The 24,433-nt window shown below is 36.8% G+C and overlaps 5 protein-coding genes and 1 pseudogene across 8 annotated transcripts; 3 read left to right on the forward strand and 3 right to left on the reverse strand.

Moving 5' to 3' along the window:
- Window positions 1-313: 313 nt before the first annotated feature.
- LOC107409070 (beta-galactosidase-like) lies at window positions 314-2,886 on the reverse strand (annotated as a pseudogene).
- Window positions 2,887-3,924: 1,038 nt separating this feature from the next.
- On the forward strand, window positions 3,925-5,782 carry LOC107408541 (extensin). Its single transcript, XM_016015946.4, has one exon. The coding sequence runs from the start codon at window positions 4,257-4,259 to the stop codon at window positions 5,400-5,402; it is 1,146 nt and encodes a 381-aa protein (XP_015871432.2). The 5' UTR covers window positions 3,925-4,256; the 3' UTR covers window positions 5,403-5,782.
- On the reverse strand, window positions 5,439-8,293 carry LOC107409080 (uncharacterized). Of its 2 annotated transcripts, XR_003057897.3 has the most exons (3): window positions 6,206-8,293; window positions 5,987-6,107; window positions 5,441-5,577 (listed from the first exon to the last, which is right to left on the reverse strand). XR_003057897.3 is itself a non-coding variant. In XM_016016516.4 (2 exons), the coding sequence occupies exon 1, from the start codon at window positions 7,963-7,965 to the stop codon at window positions 6,235-6,237; it is 1,731 nt and encodes a 576-aa protein (XP_015872002.2). In that variant the 5' UTR covers window positions 7,966-8,289; the 3' UTR covers window positions 5,439-5,577; window positions 6,206-6,234. The 2 variants fall into 2 exon arrangements, 1 of the variants encoding a protein (XP_015872002.2); XM_016016516.4 differs by lacking the exon at window positions 5,987-6,107 and having other exon boundaries at window positions 5,439-5,577; window positions 6,206-8,289.
- Window positions 8,294-10,721: 2,428 nt separating this feature from the next.
- On the forward strand, window positions 10,722-14,205 carry LOC107408839 (probable receptor-like protein kinase At1g80640). 3 transcript variants are annotated; one of them, XM_048463170.2, is made up of 10 exons: window positions 10,722-11,234; window positions 11,814-11,984; window positions 12,121-12,371; window positions 12,452-12,584; window positions 12,718-12,781; window positions 12,880-12,976; window positions 13,053-13,155; window positions 13,481-13,599; window positions 13,669-13,758; window positions 13,850-14,205. In XM_048463170.2, the coding sequence occupies exons 1-10, from the start codon at window positions 11,057-11,059 to the stop codon at window positions 14,012-14,014; spliced, it is 1,371 nt and encodes a 456-aa protein (XP_048319127.1). In that variant the 5' UTR covers window positions 10,722-11,056; the 3' UTR covers window positions 14,015-14,205. The 3 variants fall into 3 exon arrangements, with proteins under 3 accessions (XP_048319127.1, XP_048319120.1, XP_024933978.2); XM_048463163.2 differs by having other exon boundaries at window positions 10,732-11,240; XM_025078210.2 differs by having other exon boundaries at window positions 11,124-11,253.
- A 1,942-nt stretch (window positions 14,206-16,147) lies between these two features.
- Window positions 16,148-17,894, forward strand: LOC107408821 (ribonuclease 3-like protein 1). The gene is made up of 4 exons (XM_016016243.4): window positions 16,148-16,402; window positions 16,565-16,811; window positions 17,088-17,202; window positions 17,461-17,894. The coding sequence occupies exons 1-4, from the start codon at window positions 16,292-16,294 to the stop codon at window positions 17,624-17,626; spliced, it is 639 nt and encodes a 212-aa protein (XP_015871729.1). The 5' UTR covers window positions 16,148-16,291; the 3' UTR covers window positions 17,627-17,894.
- A 224-nt stretch (window positions 17,895-18,118) lies between these two features.
- LOC107408630 (ATPase 9, plasma membrane-type) lies at window positions 18,119-24,080 on the reverse strand. Its single transcript, XM_016016041.4, has 15 exons — window positions 23,605-24,080; window positions 23,010-23,129; window positions 22,814-22,912; window positions 22,551-22,688; window positions 22,097-22,411; window positions 21,603-21,929; window positions 21,398-21,517; window positions 21,036-21,158; window positions 20,615-20,719; window positions 20,224-20,533; window positions 19,487-20,001; window positions 19,225-19,398; window positions 18,935-19,117; window positions 18,634-18,815; window positions 18,119-18,548 (listed from the first exon to the last, which is right to left on the reverse strand). The coding sequence occupies exons 1-15, from the start codon at window positions 23,659-23,661 to the stop codon at window positions 18,452-18,454; spliced, it is 2,865 nt and encodes a 954-aa protein (XP_015871527.2). The 5' UTR covers window positions 23,662-24,080; the 3' UTR covers window positions 18,119-18,451.
- Window positions 24,081-24,433: the final 353 nt, after the last annotated feature.

The raw sequence follows: 24,433 nt of genomic DNA on the forward strand, positions 1-24,433 counted from the left end.
ATTCAAATTTAAATCCTTTATCTTCAACATTAAAAATGAATAAAATAAATTTCTTATTTACTGTTGTTAATGAAAGATTTGTTTTGAGGGTGTTAGTCTAATAAATGGGTGTTAGAATCTTAAGTATGGGCTTAACATGTAGCTTTTTGTTACTTGTTATAGTCATAAAATTTGAATTCTAATAAATTAGAGATATCATGTGTTTTCTAATGTTAAATGTTGAAGAGAAAGGTTCGAATTAAAAAAACAAAAAAAAAAACAAAAAAAAACAAAAAACAAAAAACAAAAAACAAAAACAAAAACAAAATTGAAGCAAAATTGATGTATATTAAGCTCTTGCTTTGAAGTACAACTAGTATTAGTTCCAACTTTGAAAGCAGAAATTAATTCTCGCACACAAGCTGCACCGCTAGCCTCTTTGTAATATTCCCACAATTGGTTGGTCCAAACACTTTCTCCGATACATCGATGGTACACGATTCTCTCCCAACACATGACTTTTCCAATTGAGAGACACTAATTTTGGATTCACAAGTCCCTTTGCTGAAAGAACCACACTTTCCCTTTGGATCTCCAAAACTTGCAAACTGAACATCCGATATTGTTTGCCCATCATTGCATGACAATTCCAACAACCCGTTTTCATATGCATTCCCACAAACAGTTTCTAAAGTCGTCGTTTGGAATGAAACATTCACTGGATTCCCACCAAGCTCTTCAAACAAGATCACTGTGTTTGTGTCACTCTTCAAGTATGATCTTGGAACATGGTACCACCTCTGGCTTGGATTCCCACAATTTGTCACGCATTTGTCTGCCTGGTATTCCCCTCGGTAATCACATGTGTCGCTGCAACCGTTCTCGTTTGCCATGAATGAAGGCCAAAAACGACCAATGCTGTGTCCATTGATCCAAGCTTGTCCTTTTCCCATGCCTTGCAAGTCAACAACAACAGGGTCATTGCCTGATGGAGCTGTGAAGGTAGCCTTATACCATGTCATTCTTCTTCCCACAGGAAGTTCCTCCGATGTCCTCCATTTCGTATTGGCACTAGACGGATCAAAGAACCGTTTTGCTTCCCCATTTAGCCCCACCTTGTAATTCCACAAGTTTGATGACAAATCTTGACTGACATTGTTGTCTCCAATCAGCTTAACCGGTCCTCCAAATATACCAGTTGTTTGTGTATCAAAATACGATCCATAGTTTGGTAATCCCACCGTGCCGCTGAGAAGAGTTATGGTGTTTGGACCTGGCTTGAGGGTGATAGATTTCTCAAATGTGAATGAGAGTTGTCCTGCTGTTCCCCATTGATAGCCTGTGAACCTCTTGTTGACAAAAGCATGCAGCAAATGGCCTTTGGTTTCTACATGCAAAATCACATTCTTTGAAGTAGAATCATCGTTGTTAACTTGTGTCATGTACCACATGTAGTCACTGACATCGAAGGAGGTTTGTTTCTGTTCAAGAAGCTGGTTGGCTCTGAATTTACCTTTTGCTTTCATGGTGTCCTTCATCGGCTCCGGCGACCATTGCCAAGCGAGTTTGTTTGCGCCTTGGTAATCTCTATGTGCAAACAAAGATGTTTGGGAATTGACCTTGGCTGTGTTGAACACTTCTTTGTTGCAGCCATCGAGAATACTCACTGACCATGCAGGAACCCAATACTTGCCATCATTTTGCAAATCAACATTGGCATCTTGACTGGTATCTGTGTTGCTCAAGTAACAAAATCTTTGTCCATTGTTTGTATATGTAGTAAGATTGACATTGTTACCAATTATTTTGGTGGTTGATGAACCATTTGTGATGATCTTCTCCCAACTTAATAGCCGCATGCATTTGTTTGAAATGACCATATTTTGGCTGATTAAGATTCCCAAATTCATCGAGCGGTGCATCATAATCATACGAAGTTGTGATATATGGACCGCCAGATGTGCGACCAAAGTTTGTTCCACCATGGTACATATAATAATTGTTGAAGACACCTCCTCTTTGGAAAAAACGAACAACTGCAAATGCTGAATCTTCAGGGGTTCTATGGGGGTCTCTCTCACCCCATTTCTTGAACCATCCTATCCAGTTTTCAGTGAACATTTTGGGACTTTTGGGATTGTTTGGCGTGAAGGAATCGCAGTAATATCCATTGCAGGTGTTGATCATGGGCTGTGGAGCATCACCCTGCTGGCACATGATCCATGGGACACCAACATTCAGTGAAAGAGCCATTTGTGCACACCATTTGATGTAACTTTTCCCTGCATCTCCATAAGGACCCATGATGTTTCCATACTCATTCTCAATTTGTGCTATGATTATAGGTCCACCTTGAGGTGCAAAGAGCTTTGCCTCTTTGCACATATTCACTATCTTGGTTGTGAAGATTTGCATCTCGTTCTTGTAAGCCTCATTGTCTGTTCTGAACTGTATGTCCGGCAAGTTCTTCAACCACATTGGAAAACCTCCATAGTTCCATTCTGCACAGACGTAAGGACCAATTCTCAAGATGACGTACAAACCAGCTTGATGAACGAGCTGAAAGAACTTGATGAAGTCTAGATCTCCTGCAAAGTTGTAACGCCGGCGAACAGGCTCATGAACATCCCAGAAGATGTAACTTTCAATGGCATCGATGCCTCCATCTTTGGCCTTCTGAATCAAATCAGGCCACATTCCTTGTGTGCTACGAGGATAGTGGATTGCACCAGAGAAAAGAACTCGTCTCTCTCCATTGATGATAAATGCACTAGAATCATATGAGAAATCTAGCGCTGAGCATAAGAGCACTGGGATAGCTAAACTCACTAAGAGAATGATCTCAAATGGTCGAATGCTACCCATTCTTTTACTCTTTTCGATGTTGTGTTAAACTTTGTGATAGACATTTATTGGCTTTTATAGCTAAATCGACGTCTCATTTTGTTAACCTCTCTTCGTCACCTTGTTTGGTCTTTGTTCCTTATTATTTGTTTGAAATGCTATATTTAGGAAATTTAACCTTTGAAACTTTCAATTTTGGATCCATATAGATGGGGTTTAAACTGTTTTAGAACACGTGAAGCATGCCCAAGATAGCCTCCTACTAGGAAGTTCCAATTTGGCAATACCATCCAATTCTACTTGGCTTTTATATATATTGCTTTTTTGTTAGATCAGATCTACAACTTAAGCATCTTGACCTTACTTTCTTTGTATCACAGTTACTAAGAGATATATATTAACTTGGTTGAAACACTGATAAATTAAATTTTTGGCTCTCTAGGATCTTACAAAGATGCTGAATTATATTCAGACCTCGAACATGTGTCTGTTTTTCTTATAATAACAAGTTTCATGAGCTACTTAGGCTGTATCTATGCGTACAGTAAATAAACAAAACAATTATGAAATTGGCTCTAAACAAGTTTCATTAGTAAAATATATTATGGATCAACTCTCTCAAAACAAAAGGACAAAATATAGTGTAAATCACTTGTCTTCCTAACTCTTTAACAATTTTCGGAGTATAAGCCGGAAATTATATATACATATATATATATATATATATATATATATAGATATATAGATATTGATTCAGCTATTAGCTTATACATACAGTAGTTCGTGTGCATGTAGACATATATAATATTTGTATACTGAATGTCGATCTTGTTCTGCTTTGTTACAAGACCAATGAAATAGCAAAGGGTGAAAATTACGTAATGAGCATTTAGACGCATAACAAGACAGACGCAGGGATCCAGAGAGACATAGCCTACCCTTCCCTAAAAAAAACGTAGGCAGAAAAAGCATGTAAGATGAAGTGGTGTTTGCATAAAAGAGTGACAAGTCACAAAAATCGTTCACTGCATTTATTTATTCGACTCTTATTTTTCACAATTGGCACTTCAAACTAGGCATGCATTCAATAATAAGTATCCCTATCCCTCCATTAATCCACCTTAATTTCACTTCATGACACACTCAATCAACACTATCCTTTTTATTGAAATTCGTAACAATTAGCTGGCTGCTTTAGTCAAATTCCTATCCCTTTATTTATTGTATATGTTTTTGCTGCCATTCATATTTACTGCATTTTAATGTACACGGTACTGCATCTAACGTTACAAATTAAATCTCATCATGTACATAAAATAATGTGAATATGACCACATATGTATATATATATATATATATATACATACTCCGTATATTATATGTAATAGTCCTTGCATGCAGAAATATGCAGTGGAGAGAAGCATGACCAAGAAATGAAACCAAACATAGTGATTACAATCCTGTTGGCTCTACTTTTGATCACACACACCATCACGGAAGCAAAACACCATCCCCAACACAAAGGATCCTCAGAAGGCAGAGAAGAAGAACAGCAGAGCAGAAGCATTAGAAGCAGAGGCAGAGGCAGAGGCAGGGGCAGAAATAGAGGCAGGGGATCAGGTGGAAGAAGATCAAACTGCGATCCACTATTCCAATACCTGTTTGGGAGCTGTGGGCAATGGCCTTTTTCAACTTCTCCATCACCAGACAATCCATTTTCACCCACACCTAGACCCTCTCCACGTCCTAATCCACCACCTTTGCCTCCATTAGTCCCTTCTCCTCCACCACTAATCCCTATCCCAACTCCTCCACCACTAGTCCCAATCCCATCTCCACCTCCTGTAGCTCTTCCTCCGCCTGTTCTTCCTTCCCCACCACCCATTATTCCTTCACCTCCACCTCCTTCACCTTCACCTCCACCTTCTCCTCCTCCACCTCTTGTTCCTTCTCCACCTCCGCCTTCACCTTCGCCTCCTCCACCTTTGGTTCCTTCTCCACCACCACCTTTACTCCTTCCACCTCCTATTCCCATTATATATCCTCCACCAGATGTGTCTCCGCCAATGTCCCCATGGCTCTCACCTCCTGAGTCTCCCACTCTTCCAGTGTTTTCTCCTCCACCACAGCCTCCAGATTTTGTTCTTCCACCACCCGCACCTCCTCTTGTCCCTCTATTTTCTCCTCCATCAGAGTCTCTGCTACCACCTCAAGAGCCGTCACTACCTCTTGTCCCTATATTTTCTCCTCCATCAGAGCCTCTTCTACCACCCCAAGAGCCATTTTCTTTCACACCACCAATCACAGAAACGCCAACTGAACCAGATAGTGGTGCGATTCAAACCCCAGAACTTCCTGTTCCACAGTCTCCGGATATGTTTCTGCCACCTCCAATTCCTGAAATTAATCCACAGCCACAGCCACAGGAGCCTCTTCCGTTTTGGTCTACACCACCAGCACCGGATGTAGTTTCTAATGAACCAATATTCCAGCAGCCACTGTCACCACCTGATCTTCGTTTTTTGCCTCCTTTCCAGCTTTCACCACCATCTGATGATTCACCTCCTTTCAAGAACTAATAAACTGTTCTATCTATTTTCTTGGTTCTTCACATTCTAGTATATTACATAAATATCTCGTTTGTATCAGCAGACCAATTAACTTGTAGGTAACTTGTGCAATTTGTGGCTCGAACTCAGACACGAGAGGGAAACCATGGAAATGCCATTGCTTGCCGGTTTTGAACAATTCAGCCTACATAAGAGAAAACAACATAATCACGGTTAGCTACAACAAGACCTTGTTATTTTGTAGAATCTTCATTGTTGCTTCAGCTCAATGATGGACCTGCCTTTAGATTCTTTTAATTACTCTTTATTTCTATCATTTCTATGTTAAGAGTCAAAAACCAAAGTTATTATTTCAATATGCTTTTCAAATATATATATATATATATATAGCTTTCACCTATAACTTTGGGTTTAATTTTGCAGCACTAACTACAGAATTTGTTTTTTTGAGAAAATAATGATAAATAGATGTATTTATATACTATCATCCTTTCAAAATTAACAAGTTAAAGACAATAATAGAATTACTGTTGGACTAGTATAATATGTCCAAATGTTTGTTTTTAATATTTTTTTAGTGATGCTGTAAAAACCTTAACAAAACTGAGTCCTCTGATTCTTTTCGCATCCACACAACCGTCTACGACATTCTTGTTATATGAAATCATTAGCAAAGAAATGTGGAATATTATACAACTGAAAGAATGCCTTTGCCTGAAGCATAATTGAGCGAATTAATTATCAGTAACTGACTGTAAACTATATAATTACAAGTTGCAAAATGATCCAGATATGGATTTACATTCACATACCTCCAAAGCCCAAAGATATGCAAATTAAGCTAGCCATCACAAACTAGACATCCATGACGCAGGAAAAGGTTCCTCTGGCTTTCAGAAGGAACGAAACCACGAGGTGGGACTATTCTTTTAAGTGATGGCCTTGAAAACACCATCCAAGCAATAATATCAACATCCACATTGTTACACCACTTCAAGTTAATCTCCCTCAATACTCTGCAATTCTGCACCACTTCCTTCACCCCTTTAACCGTCACATTTGAGCAGCCAGTCAAGTCCAATTGCAGCAGCCGGCAACACCTGTTACCAATCATCGCCAATCCATCATCATCAATACCTGATTCCCATGCACACAATACCTCCAAGCTGGAGAGTTCATAGTCTATCACAAGAGTCTTTATCCCACTACAATGTTCTATCCTCAAGTACCTAATCTCTGAGCATCTCTTCAAAACTTCGGAAATGCCTTCTTCTGTGATATTAAAACAACAGCTCAAATCCAGAAATTTTAAGTTGGGGCAACTGGATGCAAACATACTGATGGTATCATTGTCCAAAGAACTATTTCGAGCCAAATTTAGAGACTTTACTCGAGGGTTCACCACAAAACTGGTGGTAAAATCTTCAGCACCTAAATTTGTACCAACCATTTTGAATTCATTCAACAAAGGACAATTTCTTGTGAGGTTGAAGAAGGTTGAATTAGTTAGCTGATGGCACAAACTGAGGTTTAAATAAGTTATTCTCTGTAGGAACTTAGATAACTCAAGCATGTACTCGTCTGTGAGGAAATTGGCTAACTCAAGATCTAAGTATTGAAGAGATTGGTGCTTACACAATAGAGATGAAATTCCACTAAATGTGTAGTTTTGGCAATGAGAGAGGACGAGCTTGTTCAACGGAAGACATGCTTCTGCTATTGAATAAAGCAATTCATCGGAGATAACTGAATCCGAAAAATCAACAGCACATAAAGATTTTGTGCATACAAATGAATCTTTGAATCTTGAATCCACGAAAGATGACCAAATACCAGAGAATGATAATGAATTCAAGTTAGCACAGCCACGGATCACCAATAAAATGCCATTCTGAGTTACGAAATCACAATTGTGTAACAAAATTTCACTAAGCAGGAGGCAATTCCGGGATAAAATGCCAAGGGACTTATCAGTAATAAAGTGATTACCAGAAAGGTTGATCTTCTTCAGGCCCTTTAGCTTCACCGCCAACGAAAGAATCCCGGAATCAGTAATGGGTCTCGCAGAAACGCAAGAATCCAGCAACCCAATTGAGGAATAGCTAAGTGTGTGCTCGGGATAGCTAATATCGAGCTCTTCAAGAAAAGGGAATGACTCTGCGATCAGACCCAGATCGTTGTCCTGTAAAAAACCAATCTTGGAGCAATTCAAATACCTAAGATTCCTCATCTTGGATCCAACAACTCTTAAACCATCGACTGGTAGAGTCTTCTGATTGGAAACACCAAGCGCTTCGAGGTCCAAACCAGATTTCGCAATCTGCGAAAGAAGAGCATCGACGTCACCGCGAAACCCAGCGAGGTCTATAATCCTGAGTCTTGGGAATCGCCGAAGGAGCTGGGGAAGGAGAAGAAGCGTTGGATCGGAGACGACGAGGCGAGAGAGGAGGCGATTGGTGATGGCAAGGAATCGCCTGCAGACCAAAGAGAGGGATACAAAGTGATAGTGCTCTATCAGATTGAATATCATTTCCCAGCATTCTTCTGGAAGATCTAAGGTTTGCTCTCCCATTTTGCAATCCAAGATTTCTTCAACTTTCAACAGCTTAAAAATTGAATGAAAAATTAGGGCTGTTCTCTTCTGTTTGACGGGTCGGAAAATGAAGGGCAAAAAGAAAGTTGAAATTTTCGAAGGAAAGGTTGCAACTTTGAAGTTGAAGGAGCCGAGTGTGGAAAAATTGGAACGAGTTATGATTCGATGTTATTTGAGTCCAGTACGACCAGAACAGATGGCGACTAGACTTCTGCAAATGAATTTGAGACAACCGATGAAAGAAAGACACGTCAGCAACAACTTCTCTTGCCAAGCAACACTGAATCTATTCTCTCCCTGTTTGAAAGGGATTTGGAGCCTTTTGTTTCGGAAGTGGGATCTTAGATTTTGAAAGGAGATCTTCATCTAATTATTTGAATTTCAAATTAATATAGGTGGGAAATAGAAAAACAAGTGATGCTTTAAAAAAAAAAAAACAAAAAAAAAAAAGTTGATGTTATTTCTTTTTGTATAAATACTAATTATATAAATCATTAGGAATAGAAAGCCATAATTAATAAATATATATATATATATATATATAATAAATCTAATAAACATAATAGCAAAATGAATACCTCATTATAATGGAGATCTTCATTTAATATTCAATCTACCTAGGTAAAAAGTGATGTTCTTTTTCTTTTTTTTGGTTTGAAAAAAATGAAGTTCTTTCTTTTTCTACAAATATTAACTCTATGAACCAATGGGAAATAAGAAAGCTATAATTAATCAAACATACAAAACCAATAAACATCTTAACAAAATTAATAACCCAATGCAAATTATTAGTAAATCGGATATGGGTTATAAATTTTGAAAAGCACAATCCAAAAATGGATAAAATTAAAGAGCATGCCAACAAAAAAAGAAAATATAAAGAAAAAGATAGGAAAAATAAAATGGTGTGTACTTTATGAAGGCATTAGATTGGTTTGGAAATAAAAGAGAAAACAGAGGAGTAGACGGATGATTAAATATGTGGGGCTTTAACGTCTATTTCAATCACTTGCTACTTCCTTTTCCTCCATTATAAGAGCATCTCTTCCAAGTCCACCAACTTTGCCCTCCATGTGATTTAAGTCACTTTGGAATTAAACCTACCTCCATAGCAAATCTTATAAAGTTTAAAACTACTAAAAATGAATTATTGATGATAAATTAGCAATTAATTGGAGATGGAAAGGCAAGCCATGTTTCAATGTTTTTGAAGCAGCTGCTTAAGTCTTTAAACAAAACCATGATACATAATAATAATAATTAAAACCGATCAAACGACAAGAATCTGTAGCTTCTTTTATTTCTTTAGTACGTATTTGAAGGCATGTTTGTCCTTCACTACTAAAACTGGTTAGAATACAAAAATTTAATAATACAATCAATGTTCTACGAAATACACAGGTCATGGCACATGGCTAATGTTCCTCTTATTATTATATGTGGAAACATATAGCTATTAAAATTTAAAACCCAAAAAAAAGAGCAAAACTTTATTTATTTTATATTTATTGACAGAATATTGTTACGCCTTCCTAATCTCAATGGATATATTTCAATCCAAATTTAATTTTGGATCATGTGTAACATGTTATGAATGATACATAATAGCATATAATTGAAAAGCAATAAAGCAAAATCAATTTATGAGCACATCTTAATGGAGGGTTCGTGGATATCTTTGAATCAACAAGTCACATGTGAAGTACAAGTGGGTTTGGAAAGAAGTCCATCTATGTTTATGCAAAACAAGACATTTCCATAACAAACTAATTAAATAAATGAGACAACAAAGAGGTTGACAATGAATTTCTTCATAGACCGCCTTTTTGAAAATGACTTATCAAGTAAAAAACTACATGTAATCATCAATATATCCACTTGTTTTCTCATGCACGCTACAAATAGCTATACTTCCTTTTTTCTTTCCCAAAATTTTAAAAAAAAAAAGAAGTTTGGAAAATTGCATTATTTTTATATAATTAGTTTTTTAACTTTGCATATTAATATGACCAAGAGAGTTCACATGCAAGTTGTGATTATGTTGCAGATTCAGCAGGTTTTCTATCTTCTAACACGCTAATTCTTACCCTTCCTAACGACCAAAATAATAAAGAAACCTTATATATTTCCTTTTGGCTTTTATATAAATATTGCTTTTCATCTTGTTTTTCCTTTTCAGTTTCTTTCTTCCAATTTTTCTCTGGAAGTAGGAAAAAATGTTGGGATTTGATTTGATGAGAATCACGGGTGACCAGCTCATTTTTTGGGTTCCTGTTTATCTGGTTTTATTTATGTATAGGGCCATAGGCTTAGTCAATTAATTTTCATACCCTTCTATCACTAAAAAATTCATAAAAACAATTCTAAACTGCAAATTGCTTGACTTTTTATTTAACTTGATATAATTATTCACAACTATAAGCAAATTTTCAAAGTAAAAGAACTTAATTAAGAAGCCAAGACTTTTTTTTTTTGGGCACTACAATTAAGAACTTAATTGAGAAGCTGAGATTGAACATGAGCTTACACAGTGATAAATGGCACCAATAATGAATGCCTTTTTCTTTTCTGGGTATTGATATTTGTTATGGATAACCGCCATAAATGGAGGTGGGAAGAGTGTCATGGTCAGGAGAAGGAGGGCCTTAATCTGATGGTACCAATAATCGAGCATGACTTTGAACTTTCACCCATTTGATAACCGCCACATGATTTCACGTCCAAAATGGATTTGGGATAGATACATATCACTTAAAAAAAGTGCTTTCTTGGTTTCCCTGCAAACACTCTTTTGTCTCCTTCTCCCAACAAAATATACACTTTTGCAAAATATGGATATATTACACATTCAAACTTATTAAAGAACAGAAGTTTCTCTCAAACTCCCAAAACCAAAACCCTCCCTTTAGCTATCAAAAACATATCCCATTCATAAAACTCTTCTCTCTCTCTCTCTCTCTCTCTCTCCAGCTATCAAAAACATATCCCATTCATAAAACTCTTCTCTCTCTCTCTCTCTCTCTCTCTCTCTCTCTCTGTGAAAAATTGGAAAAAAAAAAAAAAAGTACAAATGAATCTTCCTGTTCTGGTACTGGTACTGCCCATGTGGCTGCTAACCGCTTCTTTGATCCCACTCATTGTTGATGCAAGACCAGAGAGAACCCTTTCCACCATTTCTGTTCATGTTCGTGTTGCTGAAGAAGAACCTATTCCTTCTCAGTTTCCTACAGAGAAAGCTCAACCTCCAGGTCCAGGTATCTCAACAATGTAAAGCTTTAATTTTTTTTCTTTTCATTTTTGTTCTTAGCCTTGTGTAATGTACTGGCATTTGAAGTTCTCTTTCATAAGTTGTTTACATGAGTTTATGGGTTCCTGTTGTTTCAAATTAAGAGACCCAATAACTGAAACTCGCACTGAAATAATTGAATTCCTAGTCTAGTTTTATTTCTCGTCTAAAGGTTTTTTTATCTTTTTCCTTTTTTTTTTAACCTTTTTTTGTATCTTATTTGCTTGCGGAGAAATTGTACCAACAGAGGGGAAAATGAAATTTTGAATCTTAGATTGTAGTTATGGGTGAAAAAACCATGTTGACGAGAAAGTTACATGTATCGGTTTAGATGAGCTTATTCTTATTATTTAAATAGATTAGGAAGCTTAAAGCAGTAAATACAGAATCCTGATTTCTCTTCTTTTCCCTAGTCTTCTTAGTAACTAGAGAAAAACTCCTTAAAAGGACGCCAGTTCTGCATTTTGTTATATCAGATCCATCATAGTTCTATTAGTTTCTGGTAACAGCAATTTATGGAACGTGTTTTCTTTTGAAACAGGGATGCCCAATGTTAGAGTGGTTCACCACCAAGATTTGAACAAGAGAATTCTTGTTGCACTCATTATTGCTTCCTCTCTCCTTGCTGGAGTATTGCTGTTTCTATCTTGTTTTTGGATCTGTAGACAAAGAAAGTTAAAAAACTCCAATGGGAGAAGCACAAAGACAATGGGTAATCCGTTTCCCTATGAACACAATATTATTTGCTTCTAATTATTAAGGTTGTAAATAGCCAATACTATGAATCTTATTTGCCTTCATCCTTTTTTCTATTTCTTCTTGTCTAATCATCTTATTTCAATTTCAAGAGGCTGCTAAAGGACTATCATTGAGTCCAATTATGGTTAGATTTAATTCCTTGAGGATGGCGAGTAGGAAAGGTCCGGTTACCATTTTCGACTATCAATTGCTGGAAGCTGCCACAAATAAATTCAGTGAAAGCAATGTATTAAGTGAGGATGATTCCGGACATGTCTACAAAGCTCGTTTTGATGAAAAATTTCTTGCTGTTGTGAAGAAACTAGATTGTGTAGGGTCAGATGCTGAGAGAAAAGTTGATGTAATATTCTATCTGAAACTGGTCTGTGTCCTGAATTTTGCTGCTTGGATTTTCACTTTAATAATCAATTTGTACTGCAGAATGAGGTGAATTGGCTGATCAAAATCCAGCATCAGAATATTATCAAACTTTTGGGTTACTGCATCCATGGCAAAACAAGGTTACTTGTATATGAAACGATGCAGAATGGGTCATTGGACACTCAGTTGCATGGTAAGATTTAAAAAATAAAAATAAATAAATAAATAAATAAATAAAAAAACTGTTTTCTGTTGGCTGAGTAAAAAAAGTTTAAATTCTAAACATTTGATGTCTCATTTGTAATTATCTTTGGCAAATTTCTCAGGGCCTGCTCGTGGATCAGCCTTAACTTGGCATCTCCGACTGAAAATTGCAGTAGATGTTGCCAGGTGAGGCCACTGAACTAATCATGCAAATAATCCCCCTTAACCCTTACTTCTCTTATATTAACTTACTGGGCATGGCGCATCACCATCTTAATGCATAGGGGATTGGAATATCTTCATGAGCACTGCAATCCTCCTGTGGTCCATAGAGATGTAAAATCATCTAACATTCTTTTGGATTCTAACTTTAGTGCTAAGGTGAGATCCAATCCAAACCCATCAATGTTTAATTTGCAATGAGTTTCCTCCCCTAATGAGTTTTGCCCAAATACAGCTTTCAAATTTTGGACTTGCTGTAACTTCTGGCATCGAAAACAAGGACAGCATAGAGCTGTCAGGAACTCAGGGTTATGTAGCCCCAGAATACATTTCGGATGGTATGTGAGGCTCGAATCTAATCCTATTACATGTGTCTAGTAAGCATGTAATTTTACCCTTGAGGTTGCAGATATGTATTTGTCAACTGAGTTTGTACATATTATATCACCTGATAGTAGGATCCTACTTATTTTCAATGAAAATGGCCTCCCAAAGCAAGATAAGTAGAAAGTGTACTTTTGAAATATAATAATCGTAAAAAGAGAACTAGTCTTTGTAGTAAATTGTGTGGATGATAATATATAATATCATGGATTTAAATTTTGGCCTCTATGATAGTTAGATCAATTCTGACAAAATAATGTCATTTCGTGTCCTTTTCAGGTAGATTAACTGATAAAAGTGATGTCTATGCTTTTGGAGTTGTTCTTTTGGAACTCTTGATGGGAAGAAAGCCCATCGATAATGAGGCACCTGCTGAAAGCCAGTCTATGGTCACATGGGTAATATTCTTTACCAAGTCCAAGCTGTAAGTTTTGGAATTCAATTTTCTAATTATTATTGGCATGCAGGCGATGCCTCAGCTCACTGACAGATCAAAACTTCCAAACATTGTTGATCCTGTGATAAAAAACACAATGGATTTAAAACACCTCTACCAGGTTATTTGCTTAGAATCACAATTTAAAGGCCCGTAAGTTGGCTTTTCTGTTATTTTATTTGCTGAATTGAAATAAACATACAATGGAACAGGTTGCTGCTGTGGCGGTACTATGTGTACAACCAGAGTCAAGTTATAGGCCGTTGATAACTGATGTCTTGCACTCACTTATCCCCCTTGTGCCTATGGAGCTTGGAGGGTCACTAAGAGTATCAGAACCAGCATCCTCTGCTTTCCCTCAGCCTTCCGACATCTAAGTCCTTGGACAGTATTCCTTGGATTCATGGCCATGATCCCTTTCATGTCTTTTTCTTCGTAGGATTCAAATGTAGGAAAGTTATGTTGGGAACAGAAGTACAGTTCTTTTTCGTTTCTGTTCAATAGTTGTAAATTTAAGTGAAGTGAATGTAATTTCACAGCAATCAGAGAAAATATTCATTTTTGGTTACTTCTGCTATTTATTGTTTTTTTTTTTTTTTTTTTTTTTTTTTTTCCATTTCGTTGGTTTATGCTGAAATTCTACGAGATGGAACTATAAAACATTCCAAAATTCATCAAATATCTAATTGCCTAGTTCTGAATTGTGACATGTGGTAATTTACATTGAAAATGAGCTTAGATAGAGAAGGACAAGGTAGGAAGTCCACATGGAAATCTACACCAACCTGTAACCAAACATAGTAATTTCAGTCAATTCTGTTTTTGCTTCCCACACATACAGTAAAATCCACCTGGTACTGAATCAACATAAAGATTCATGCTAGGCACAGACAGAATCATTTCCAAAGAAATGAGCTTAAGCCTTCCAACGGGCTAGCTTGAAAGAACAGATTCCCTGAACCTAAAAACAAGGAACCCAATAATATGGATTATGGAATGCTTGTCCATATTCTAACCCAACAAGTGGCAAAGGACACCAAAATTTGTCTGATGCAGAAGTTTGTTTTCCAAAAGTAGAAACCATATCCAACATAATTGCAACGATATCATTGAATACATAATAATAAAAATCTATCCAATATGATAATCTGTTCCCATGGATATTATCAGCCGCACCAAAAGAGAAGAATTACTACTTAAAGCTCTTCCCCAACTGAAACACAAACTCTTTTCACTTCTTTGTGTTATCCAAAGGAACCAAACCAAGGTGTTTTCAAGCCGCCTTTGCAGTCGCAGAACAAAGAAAATGTTTGTTAAAATCATTCATCCTGGGGGACATGTTGAACTTCAGGATAGGCCTGTTCTTGCTGTGGAGATCATGCTTCGGAATCCTAGGTGTTGCGTGGCATTATCCTCGTGTGTTTCAGAAGCCATGGGAAATTGTTGCACCAGACACCATGCTAATGCCTGGCCAGGTTCTATGTTGTGCCGTTAAGCACTATTCAAAAGCTTCAAAGGGTCTCCTCCTCAAAGAACTCTGCTTCTTCAAGTCTTGAAACTGAAAAAGAGTCAGTCAAGCAAAGAAGAAGAAGAAGAAGACAGTATAGTTCCAAGTTGTTGGCTCTATAATCATAAGAGCAATATCAAATTATCACCTGCTTGCACAACAAATTCTGGTAGTGAGGCAAAAAATGAGAATTATACAGGTAGAAAAAGCACTGCAAAGAAGAAGGGAAAGGAAGATGATCTTTTCAATGATAATTGTAATATTTGCTTGCTTATGGGAATGAAGTTGAAAGGAAGTGGTGATGATTTGAGAGAGGAAACAAGAACAGCAAGCAGCAGTACTAATTCTACAACTGGGCCATCAGAGACCAAAAGCACTTACCAGGAAGAGGACTAATAAGGATATCACAAGAAATGAAATGAGAATGTCCTCAATGAGATTTCATATCTTGATTATTGGCAGCCAAATCTGGAAGCATCACTGAGGAACAAAAGTAATTAATTGTTTTTAGCCAACAAGCATGCCCAAATTTTCTCAGAATCCCAATACATATTGTTTGATCCAACTAATAGAAACATATATAAATATTGGAGTAAATAATTTTTCAATTATAGGATACACGATAAATAACATGCTATCTTATAAGACAAGGCTATATATTGTGTATACACCAACATATTGCTTATGTGTATCCCCAAATTGAAAACATGCTGATATAAAAAAGAACTATGGAGTAAAATATATATTTCATGTATAAATAAAAAATATTTGAATATGTTAGATTTTTTGTAACTTTAAACAGTGAGTGAAGAATCCTAAGGGGTTTTCCAGATTTGGGAGAAAATACCCAATGGGGAAAATCCGATTCTTTAAAAAGAATTGGCAGGTGGTGCGACCAATTTTAGACTTTTTCTGGTAGTGAAAAATAGGCCAAGATTATGTTTTGACACTTGGGAACAGAAAAAGTCGATTCCATTGGATAATAAATTCGGAGAGAGAGGGAGAGTGGGTGTGGTGGACCACTTCCCTTGGTTGGTTGGGGAACGGATTTCGCACTTCGTTAGTTTTAGATGGAGATTCTTAACTTTGGCCAACACAAAGTAGAGACATGTAAATTCACCCAAAAACACACAGACATGTGAGGGAGATGGAGAAGAAGAATTACTCAATCCCAAATAGATCCATTATTAATCTCAAAAACCTTCCTCCTATAGATCCAAACATCATCACCAACACCCATAAGACCAAACCCTCTCAGGTAATAAATACATACATATATATATATATATATCTATATAAAAAAAATCCCTTCTTGTCTCTCTGAATTCTTACCATTCGCGGTTAATCATTCACTTCCATTTCTATATGTTCTTAGCTTCCTTTATTTATTTATTATTTTTCTAGGTTTGTGGTTTTGCAGGTTAAGTCAGAGCCAGACAGATGGATTGACATACCTGTATCTGAAGTTATAAAGGCAAGTCCCAAACAGGAAAAAAAATTGGCCGAAGATGATCATAAAGCACTTGTAACATCAAATTCTGCCTATACAACTACTCAGCCACACGATTTGAGAGCTAAAGATGCTTCTTTTGGTTCCAGTGGGTGCAAAATAAGTACTAAGAAGACTAATGAAAACAGAGCCAGTCCCACTGACTCAACCCTTGAAGGTATAGATTTAAAACCAAGTTTTGGGTTTTTTAGGAGTTACAGAAATCTCTTGCACTTTGTTGTTGGTAGTTCATTTTGGTTGAACCTTTTAGAATTTGCAACCGTGGTTTACCTTGCATCAACTTAGATAAACCAAGTGATGCCCTGTTTTATGTCTGTCTTCCTATAAGAAAATGGCTCAGCTGGGGCTGTTGCAGCAATTTCATAACAAAGATCTTAACTTGACAAAACCAATAAGCACTTAGACTTTTGGTGTAATTAAATTGTGAGTGTAGGTAATCCGAAGCAGGGATCGGCGAAATCCCGTTTGCATGAATTATGTGCCGCAAACAAATGGAAGAGTCCTTTATTCGAGTGCTGCAAAGAGGAAGGACCAAGTCATATGAAAATGTAAGCTCAACATACACTATTATTGAAACAAGCTTTATTGCTTATCTTATTGTCAACTTATTCATAATCTTTGCAAAGAAATTCCTCAAATTATAGCAGCATTCCTTGTCAAAACTAACTATTTACTTTTACTTCTTTACTGAAAAAGCCGTTGCTAAGCATGTTTTGAATCATAAAGTATTAAAAGACACTTTTTCCTTACAAATCTATATGGAATTCATAATAATGGGGGAATAATGGTTAAATTTGTCTATGCAGGTTCACCTTCAAAGTACTTGTTGAGATTAAGGAAGCCTCAAACACGGTGGTCCTTGAATGCTTTGGCGCTCCTCAGTCGAAAAAGAAGACTGCTGTAGAGCATGCTGCTGAAGGAGCATTATGGTACTTGAAGCATGTAGGTTATTCTTCCAAAGTCCATAAATGAGAATTTGCCTAATCCTAACGTAGTATGTTTATACCGTGTGGTTGGTGATCAAAAGCATGATTTTAAGTAATAGTTCAGAAAAGAAGGTAGTAAGGTTTGACTCATGAGTTTCAGACATGTAGGTGATGCAGTCTTCTGTTCATGATAGCTAGAAATTCAAACAAAGAATACAGATTGACATATTGAGAATTCATGCTTTGTTATCATTTGTGTATTTGTTCATATTGAAATAAAGAGTCTTGCCAAAATGATTCTGTTTTCTTTTTCCCCTCTCTTCGTGGTCTTAGATTGGCCAATCAAAGGATTCAGGGAGAAAATTAGAACACCCCATGAAAGGGATTTTGAAAATGCTGTAGTGTCTCTAAACGGTTAACATAAGATCAACTGGTTTTCTGCAGAAGACTAGTTTCTGTCTTTTTGGTCAAATTTAAGGAACCACTCCTGTATGAGAACTTTAAATAAGAGCCCAAACATACAAAATAGAGACATAAGAGATGTTATATGATGAGTGAGAGGGAGAGTGAACATGTCAAACTATTTACAAGATAAGATTTTTCCTGGAACCTAGAAGCAAAAATGGGGAATTATCATTGGAAATGAATGAAATAATAGTTCATACAAAGTAGCATATTCATGCTTCTATTCTGTTTTTCCAACTTCCTATTGCTTTTATGAGCAACCATGTCAGTTGGATTATTCCCAACCTTGCAGCATTTCTCCTACAAAGCCATAAAGAATTACAACGCTATATTTCGTTATCCTGCTTCTTTTTCTTTTCTTCTCTCTCTCGAGGCTGTCTTTCCTCCTAGAAGATCATCTTGCCGCTCAAACAGTGTAGTGTTGTTGAATGGTATCAATGTCAAGTCCCTTCAGTTTGACTACTGATTCAACGTGGCCTTTGAGTGTATGAAGCTCTCTCAACCTAAAAAAACCAAAAACCAGAATTAAAAATTAGATAAATTGAAAAATCACAAACTTGCTGACAATGAAAACTGATGGTTTTTTACCTTGCAACTTCAGCACGTTTCTTAGCCTGTTCAGCAATTTCAGACAACTCTCTGTAATTCTTTTGATCATTGAAAATTTCTGATGTCTCGCGCGGTTGCAGACCATGAAGTGTACGCTGAGCTGTAGCCCATTGTGCCTCCCTCTCTCCTCTTCCATAATCCTTCTTTGTTGTGAAAGCAGTCTGGATAGTATTATTAAGTGCAAAAGAACGAGAGGAAAGAATCAAACAAATAATTAAATGTTTTTCTTGGATAAATGCCATAACACATCACTATTTAAGGTAAGTGATCACTCAGATACCTTATTTTGAAGTATATTATCCCAGGCTTTACCACTTAATGCATATCGTATAATGAATTTGAGAATATCCAAAGGTATGTAGAAGACAATGCTGTAAAGCCATATAACGCCAGCCCATCCCCAACCAATTCCTTGCATCCTAGCAAACCCCCAGTTTGCGTACACAGCAATAATTGTAGCCACCTTTTATAAATTATATAAGAAAAAATCCATTTCATTATGTTGCTTACTATATTAATGAGGAAAAGGAGCTATAAAAGAAGAAACAAGAACTTGAAATTTTAACTCACCAGCTGTGCTATTAAGAAGGCAGTCAAAAGCAGTAGTCCAGGGCGTTCAACATAAGACCAGCTTCTGGACCGTGTAACAAAGATGAGGGCCTGACTTACAATGCTAACTTGGAGGTAGACAGCTGCAGTAAGCTCATGGCCATTTTCCCTGATCGATCTTACACCAAATTTATCCTGAAAACATTGATGAAGTAAACTTTGCAATCAGAATGTTAAAAAGTCAAGCAATTGTCATGGGACTTTCATAGGATGTTAAACTTACTGAAAAGAAGTCAGAACTGTGTGCTGCCCAGAAGAAAACAACTGTCATGACAGCTAAATAGGTGCCAAGGACAGTGCCGGTGGCAAAGATCTCCTTGAGCTTCCATGAGTCTGGAACAGGAGAAGGTTTCACCCTGTCTTTAGAAATGGTCATGATTGTCCCATCATTGAGTATGGCAATAATCAGAACCATGAAAGGCGAGAAATCAAATTTCCAGATAAGAGCAATGAGCATAAATCCTAGCACAATACGGATCGTTATCGATACAGCATATATTGTGTAATTCTTCATTCTCTGGAAAATGGCTCTGCTTGTCAAAACGGCGCTCACAATCACACTCAATCCTGGCTCAGTCAAGACAATGTCGGATGCACTCCGTGCTGCATCGGTTGCATCTGCTACTGCTATTCCAATATCTGCCCTCTTTAGAGCTGGGGCATCATTCACGCCATCACCAGTCATCCCGCATATATGTTTCTTCTGTTGCAGCCTTTTCACAATTTCATATTTGTGCTCTGCATAGTTCTTCATTAGTTAGTTCTATTTGTTAAATTCTGCAATGGAAATATGACTTTTAACTTTTTAAGTTATTACACCAAAATGTCAACATGTTCTTCTTTCAACAAAGAAAAACAGTTTTCTTTCTTGTTTTACTCCTCTCTCAAATCAAGTAATTGGATAACTTGCTCACCATGTAATCTCAGTTTATGCGTATATAGAGGTTTTAGTTCAATTACCAGGGAAAACACCAGCAAAGCCATCAGCCTTCTCAATAAGCTCATCAATAGGTAAGGTGGCAATGGATGCATCCTTGCTTTGACCAAGGAGGGAAGAAGAGGGATACATATTGGTTCCCATGCCAAGCCTCCGACCAGTCTCCTTCCCGATGGCTAGCTGGTCACCAGTGATCATCTTAACATTGACTCCGAGATCAAGGGCACGGCGTATAGTTTCTGCACTGTCATGCCTTGGTGGGTCAAATAGAGGCAACAGACCTAAGAATTCCCATGGTCCTCCAGCACTCTCCTTAGTTTTTTCTGGCACTTTCTGAAATCAAACTAGTTAATAAAAGTATAGACAAGAGATATAAAAACAGAAGAGAAAATAAAGAACCAAACAAAAACTCACTTGTCTACAAATTGCAAGAGATCGAAGACCACGATCAGCAAACTTATCAATGATGGCATGAGCTTTCTTCCTTGGATCATCCCGGAGATTGCAGAGTTCAATGATCTAGAAGAATAGATAGATTGCTATAAAATTAAAGGACTCATATACCCAAGAAAATATCAGTATATTGGGAAGCAAATTGCAACCAAACCAGTTTCTGAAAATTGTTAATCAAATAAATCCAAAGGAAAAGCATCAAAAGGAAAAGCTAGCTTATCTTCAGGAAACATCAAAAAGATGTTCTCATAATTTGCTATCTATTTTCAATTCAGAAGAAAAAAGTAAGAAACAATTTATTGAAAACTGAAAACGACACAATTTACAATTTCTATCAAGTTTTTGAAGATGTATAGCTTATGCTTATAGAATGATGAATGACCTGCTCTGGTGCACCTTTACTAATCCGGACCCAATTGCCATCGGAGTCAATGTATGTTATGGCTGTACGCTTGTCCACTGGATTAAAAGGCAAGAAATGAACCTCAGTGATGCCTTCTCGGGCCTACAGAATATAATTCCAATAAAATCACACAAAATCATCCAATGCTTGTCATTGTCTAAAAGATAAACTACTCCAGTTGATAAGGAAAGCATGTTACAATCTAATCTGGCTACATAAAGTAAGTGCATAATCTTTTCAATATTGCATTCTGTTTGGGATCCAAAAGAAGAATCTCAACTTGAACATTAAGAATTTTTGAAAAAATGAAACGAAACAGATATATCTCTAGAATAACATACCTCCTTGGGGTCACCCAACATTCCAACAATACAAGCATCGATGGCATCCTGATTCTCGACCCTCGAAGCCCTTGCCCCAAGCAACATCAAAGTGTCCCTATCCACATCCTTGACAAACACCTGTTAAAAATATAACAAATAGTATAAGTTCATGAACTGAATCACATTCCATATTCCTTTATATTATCTTCCCTTCAATGTCTACCTCAATCATGGTCTTGTCTACTGTAAGCTTGTTGAGAGTAAGTGTCCCTGTCTTGTCACTACAGAGGACATCCATTCCAGCCATCTCCTCGATAGCAGTCATCCGCTTGGTGATGGCACCTTGCTGAGACAGCCGGTGGGAACCAATAGCCATTGTCACTGACAACACCGTTGGCATCGCAATCGGAATCCCTCCAATTAGAAGCACCAGAAGATTGTCAATACCATTCCGGTATTTGCGATGTTGAATTGGGTACATCACCACTATCTCTATTAACATTCCAATAGCAATTGAACATATACAGAAGTTTCCAATTGCTGTCAAAACCTGATCACCATCAAGTTCACATTAGAAGGCAACAAATAATATTTAGTGTAGAGGGATAATGTTCAAACTTCGAACTAACTTAGACACCTGCAAATTGATTTCTAAGTCTACTACTTCAAAACTAGCCATTTTGAAGGTAAGGCAAACACAAAATCCAGAGATGGTACCTTTTGGAAGTGCCCTTCTTGATTGGTGCTGTCAACCAGGTGCGCGGCCTTACCAAAGAATGTATGCACCCCAGTAGCAAATACAACTGCCTCAATCTCACCCTGCTTGACTGTAGAACCAGAGAAGACTTCATCACCTGGATTCTTTGTCACTGGCAAAGACTCACCAGTGAGGGCAGACTGATCAATCTTAAGGGGGTCACCTTCCAACAGACGAGCGTCTGCTGGAATAATGTCTCCCAACTTAATACTTATTATATCTCCTGGTACTAAAATTGCTGCTTCTTGCTCAGTCCATCTTCCATCTCTCAGAACCTGCAATCAAGTGAAGGAGCATAAGTGCTGCCGCAGAGTTCACTTTATTATATACATCTAAAACATTCAAAAATCAAGATTGTTTTCAGCCATGTAAAAAAAATTGTTCAAGCTATTAGCATTTTGCTTAGGAACCCACCTTAGTTTTTGGTGCAAGACCTGCCATAAGTGCTGCTGCAGCATTGCCTGCATTGTTTTCTTCTATAAAGCTTATGGTTGAGTTGATAAGAAGAAGTGCCATTATGCCAACGAAGTCTTGCCAATCTGGTGGTTTGCCCTGCATATGTTCCATAAATATTCATAATAAAAACTACATATGAGACGGGGAGAGTGTGTGTGTGTGTGTGTGTGTGTGTGTGTGTGTGTGTGTGTGTGAATGAGAAAGAGAGAGATGTTAATTACCCCTCCATTTGCCAATGCAATCGCCATTATAGCAGCACACTCCATAACCCACGATAGAGGATTCCACATAAAACCCAAGAACTTTAAAAGCTTACTTTCCTGTCACAAGAACCATATATATACATATATGATCAGAATATGAAAAACTAATATTAGCATATATCTACCAGTATCAGAATATTTATAAAATGTTTACCTGTTTTTCTTCTAACTTGTTAGGACCGAAGACTTGAAGCCTCTTTTGGCCTTCCTCGGTTGTCAAACCCTCTTTGGAGCATTGTAATTGTTCAAATACCTCCTCCACTGGTATGCGTTCCTGTGGACGTACATGTACCAACATATGTATTTTAATATAGAAGAGAAAATTAATTACCAAAGACAAACTCGTTTCTTTTCTTGTTTGCCAAAAATCATGGGTTCAAAAACAAAATCTCGTAATCTTTATTCTATATAAATTCATCGTCTTATAATGCAAACAAAAGCGCACCCGCTATAAACCAATGATCAAATAATAAGGCCATGGAAAACATAAACAAACAAAATCAAGTCAAGAAAAACAAAACTGATGAGGTAAGGCATTCGCTTCCAACTCCAAAGCAAACATGCATGAATTGACAATCATGTTCATATGAAATATGCATGCATACATATTACATACACATAATATATATATATATATATATATAGTAATGAGTGTAAGTACATACATGCATACACACATAGATACATATATAAAAATGGCAAAAGAGGAGCAAGAAACGAAAAAACACTTTTAAAGAAAAGAAACATACAAGATCGACGTTTTCCTTCTTGATTTCCTCCAAGCTAATGCCCCGGTTATCAGCCATTTTTGTTCGTCGTAAAATATTAATCTTTTCAAGAAAGATGTTTCTTCTTCTTATTATTATTATTATACAACAGGTACTACAGCTAATAATAAGGCCAATCAACCAAGAAGATCAGCAGATTCGAACACTTCTGAACAACGACGTCCTCATCATCTCAATCAAATCTATTTATTTAAAAAAAGAAAAAGAAAAAAAAACAAGCTGTAATGGTTGAATAATCCTCTGGGAGACTAATTAGAGTGAGAATATTTGGTAAGACAAAAGAATGAACACAAGAATGGTGTGGGGTGTGGTGATGGTGTGTATGTTTCTCTAAACAAGCATTATTATTTGTATATAAATATATATATAATATTTTTTGAATTAATATTGGAGAAAATGAGAAATGGAAAACTGATGGAAAAGCAAGAAATAGTGAAGAAGTTGAGTGTTGTGGGTATTAATTATAAGGAACATGGAATTCGTCTTTTTATGGAAAAATTGAAACAAAAATTAATTTGAGCGAAGGAGCGGAACTCTTGATGCTCTCTTTGGCCCCGGTCATCCGCTGTTTTTTGTAATTTTTTTTTTTTTTTTTTTTTGCTTTGTTATTCTTACTCTGCTTTTTTCACTTCTTCTCTATCAACTCCCAATTGTCTCTTGCCACCTCATCCACTTTTATTTATTTATGTATTTTCCTTTTCCTCAGCCTCCGTTTCTACTTACTTTTTCATTTAACTATTAATTTGTGATTGTTTTTGTTTGATTTGCATGCATGCAAATGCGCTGAAAT

This window comes from Ziziphus jujuba, chromosome 1 (assembly GCF_031755915.1).
Source record: "Ziziphus jujuba cultivar Dongzao chromosome 1, ASM3175591v1".
Taxonomy (NCBI): Eukaryota; Viridiplantae; Streptophyta; class Magnoliopsida; order Rosales; family Rhamnaceae; genus Ziziphus; species Ziziphus jujuba.

What these genes read in the sequence shown, in the direction of transcription:
- LOC107408541 (XM_016015946.4), top strand. Translation starts at nt 4,257, where the DNA reads ATGAAACCAAACATAGTGATTACAATCCTGTTGGCTCTACTTTTGATC.
- LOC107409080 (XM_016016516.4), bottom strand. Translation starts at nt 7,965, where the DNA reads ATGGGAGAGCAAACCTTAGATCTTCCAGAAGAATGCTGGGAAATGATA.
- LOC107408839 (XM_048463163.2), top strand. Translation starts at nt 11,057, where the DNA reads ATGAATCTTCCTGTTCTGGTACTGGTACTGCCCATGTGGCTGCTAACC. An exon ending in AGCTCAACCTCCAGGTCCAG is followed by an intron (nt 11,241 to 11,813) that starts GTATCTCAACAA and finishes CTTTTGAAACAG; the next exon opens with GGATGCCCAATGTTAGAGTG. An exon ending in GAGAAGCACAAAGACAATGG is followed by an intron (nt 11,985 to 12,120) that starts GTAATCCGTTTC and finishes TTCAATTTCAAG; the next exon opens with AGGCTGCTAAAGGACTATCA.
- LOC107408821 (XM_016016243.4), top strand. Translation starts at nt 16,292, where the DNA reads ATGGAGAAGAAGAATTACTCAATCCCAAATAGATCCATTATTAATCTC. An exon ending in CACTGACTCAACCCTTGAAG is followed by an intron (nt 16,812 to 17,087) that starts GTATAGATTTAA and finishes TTGTGAGTGTAG; the next exon opens with GTAATCCGAAGCAGGGATCG. An exon ending in GGACCAAGTCATATGAAAAT is followed by an intron (nt 17,203 to 17,460) that starts GTAAGCTCAACA and finishes TTGTCTATGCAG; the next exon opens with GTTCACCTTCAAAGTACTTG.
- LOC107408630 (XM_016016041.4), bottom strand. Translation starts at nt 23,661, where the DNA reads ATGGCTGATAACCGGGGCATTAGCTTGGAGGAAATCAAGAAGGAAAAC. An exon ending in TAGACAAGACCATGATTGAG is followed by an intron (nt 21,518 to 21,602) that starts GTAGACATTGAA and finishes TATTTTTAACAG; the next exon opens with GTGTTTGTCAAGGATGTGGA. An exon ending in CTTTGCTGGTGTTTTCCCTG is followed by an intron (nt 20,002 to 20,223) that starts GTAATTGAACTA and finishes AGAACTATGCAG; the next exon opens with AGCACAAATATGAAATTGTG.